A 3,204-nucleotide genomic window follows, 5' to 3' on the forward strand; every position below is an offset into this window, starting at 1 on the left:
CAGATGACGCAAAGGGTCGACGGTAATAATAGCGCAAGGGTCAGAGGAAAAAAAAGGACTCATATTTGTGCGCCAGTTACGACCACGATTCGGCTTGTGTTTTCTCATGCCCAGCACGGTCCAATCGTTCCATGCCGTGTGTAATTTTATCTGTTCATTTGTGTGCGTACGAACGGTTCTTCTAGTTATCCTTTCTTCCCAAAACCCCTTTAACCCGGATTGCGCACAGGAACGCTCGCTCCACGAACGGGATTCCGTTTATTCAAATTGCCATTGCATTGGAATCGCCCGTTGGAACCCTTGCCTCGTGCAGCCTGCCGTTACCTACGTTTCCCAGCGTGGCATCCCGGTTTCCCGAAAACCAGTTTTCCACAAATGAAATGTTTTTGACACAACGTGTTTATTTTTTTGTGCCTGCATTCCACTTACAATCGCGAGCCACGTTTTGTTACGGTTTGATTTTTTTATTTTCTATTTTATTTCACTCATTTGCGCGTCAAGGTTTTCCTTCACGGATGCAACTCGATTCGATACACTTTCAGCGCAATGTGTTAGAGCTGACCGGGAACGGGTTTCCTGTTTATGGAACGATCGTGGAAATGGTAAACGAAAGGATGATATCGTTCTACACACTCGCGACAAGCTACAGATTGCTATTTGACAGCAATCGTGGATGTGGTGTGCAGGAAGAAGCACCGTACCATCGACAAAGAAAGAAAATATCTTGGAAAACTAGTGAATGACAGAAATTTCTGGAATGGTGAACAGTATTATTGAGATTGAGTAAAGTTTGTAGATTGTGAAAAGGGAACAAAAACTATGAAAAACACATCGTAAGCCTACAAATATCGAGATATGTATTTTGTGTTAGTGAGAATAATAAAATAATTCAGCAACAGAAGTAACATAAGTGGCAGAAGTACTTCAAAGACTTTATTACTGCGATAACAAGAACGCACTAGATCGTTACCAAAAAGTGTGTACACTTTGCCTCAATCATAAAATGTCGATCAGAAAGCGCATTATCAAGTGGATTACGAACAGCAGATACCGTCGATAAGATTTTGCGTCTTGGTACAATCGTCTCGCTTCATCGTGTACGACGCAATGGATGACTTCAACTCCTTAACAAACTTCCGATTGGCCTCGCAGCGAAGCTGGTTGCCCTCCAGCATCAACCGTATCAGCACCGGGAACGAGTCGCTCAGGTCGTTCACGGAAAGCTGCTCGAGACGGTTCCGACGCAGGTCCAGCTTCAGCACGCGCGGAACCGTCCTCAGCACATCCAGATTAAACTGCACGAAGTGATTATCGGCGAGGTGAATGTATTTGAGGTTGGTGATAGGCTGCGCCAGGCTGTTGCTGACCGTCTCCAGCTGGTTACCGTCCAGCTTGAGCAGCATCAGGTTCGTAAACTTAGCGATCGACGCGAAGTCGAACGTACGGATCTGATTGTACGCCAGGTCCAGGACGATGAGCTTCTCGAACGTCGGTATGCTGTCCACGTTATCCAGCTTGTTGTGTGGCAGCCTCAGCTGGGTGAGCGCAGATGCGTTCGCATCCGGTGCTACCTTTCCGATCTTCCGGATCCCATTGCCGATAGCCACTAGCTCGCGCAAGCTGTTGGGAATCATCACCTCCGTGAGCGCATTGTAGCTGACGTCAATCACGTCGAAAGTCCAGGCACGCTCGAACTGCTCCATGACGAACGATTTGAGCGCGTTGTGCGATATGTTCAGGTGCGTCAGTGAGGGTGTACCTTGGAACTGCCGGTTGCTGATCGTGCGCAGTTGGTTCTGCTGAAGATGCAGTGTTTCCAAATCGGGCAGATCGTTGAGCACCAGCGGCTTCAGTTCGGTCAGAGTGTTCTCAGCTAACAGTAGCGTTTTTAACTCCCGCAATCGCTTGAACGCCGTCTCGTCGATGTTTGCGATCGCGTTTGAGGTCAGATCGAGCGTTTGCAGACGCGATGCGCCGAAGAATGCCTCCTCGGGAAGGTTGTGAATCTTATTCCCGCGCAAGTACAACTCGATCAGGGCCTTGGCCGACGCATAGTTGCGCGTAAATACCTGTTTCACGTCACACGCGCTGCCATTGACCACCTCCAGCTTTGGGAAGGCCTGGAACAGACCGGGTGGAATCGCCGACATGCTTGAGCGTACAAACTGCACCTTGGTGAGCTTCTCGGGACTTTTCGTCGAGCCAAAGGTGGTCGACATTATCTCTTCCGTGGACACTTTGGACCCTATCAGGCTGCAGCTTCCGTCCGGTTCCGGCGTGCATTGCAGTTGTTTAGGAAATGCTCCGGGAAGCAGAATCGCCGCCATGCTGCAATAAGATGCATCTCGCCGGTTACTAACCACTCTCAACTCACAAAAGTATCCTCACTTACATGGCAAACACCCACAACTTGGTCATCTTTACTGAATATTCACCAGCTCGAACCAGGAACGAATCGAAACTGAATCGGCTTAAGCTGAACGCGAACTTATTCTATTCCGCTCACGATCGTTTATTAAGCCAAAGCAATGAAGCGATAAGAACCCGGCTGCCAACAGTTGTTTATAATCAACTTTAACCTAACAAGGTCCCGTAATCGTTGTTTGTAAGAAACGCAGCAAAAATCTGCTCAAGATGGTGGTGTGTAATGGGAATGTTTTTGTTTATACATCTCTCCTTTCCCAACTGTACTTTCCCAACCTTACCACATTTATTGTCGTAGGTGTAGTGTTTAGGGTAAGTATTGTGTAAGTTTCAATTCATTCTGTAATGACTTCTGTGGTGCACAATTCATTCTCTAAGAAAAGATTTATCTTGTAATATTAATAATTATATTAAGTTATATATTTTATAATTTTATATAATTTTACAGATAGATAAAAAGTATCCCTAAAAACGAAAAATCCAGCATCTTCATAAACTTGGTTTATATGACACCAGAAGGTGGTGCGCAACCATTTTATTAATTTAAAATTAATTATTAATTAGTAAAGAAACGACCCGATGGAATACAACCCATGCTTGGTACGGTTATTTTTCGTGGAATTACGATTACTCGATCAGCGGCATTCTTTTATTCCGTCACAATTTCACTATCTCGAGTAATTGCATCCGATGCGCGTCAAACATCAGCTCGCAGAAATCATCGGACTGACGCATACCATCAACAAACGGTTTGTCAGTATTGCGATCACAATCTTTCTT

The 3,204-nt window shown here is 45.7% G+C and overlaps 1 protein-coding gene across 1 annotated transcript; it reads right to left on the reverse strand.

Moving 5' to 3' along the window:
• Positions 1-1,027: 1,027 nt before the first annotated feature.
• Positions 1,028-2,327, reverse strand: LOC131265599 (leucine-rich repeat transmembrane neuronal protein 2-like). Its single transcript, XM_058267885.1, has one exon. The coding sequence runs from the start codon at positions 2,325-2,327 to the stop codon at positions 1,035-1,037; it is 1,293 nt and encodes a 430-aa protein (XP_058123868.1). The 3' UTR covers positions 1,028-1,034.
• Between the last annotated feature and the right edge of the window lie 877 nt (positions 2,328-3,204).

The sequence above is a fragment of the Anopheles coustani genome, chromosome 2, assembly GCF_943734705.1.
Source record: "Anopheles coustani chromosome 2, idAnoCousDA_361_x.2, whole genome shotgun sequence".
NCBI lineage: Eukaryota > Metazoa > Arthropoda > Insecta > Diptera > Culicidae > Anopheles > Anopheles coustani.

Coding starts and splice junctions, on each gene's coding strand:
- LOC131265599 (XM_058267885.1), bottom strand. CDS start 2,327: ATGGCGGCGATTCTGCTTCCCGGAGCATTTCCTAAACAACTGCAATGC.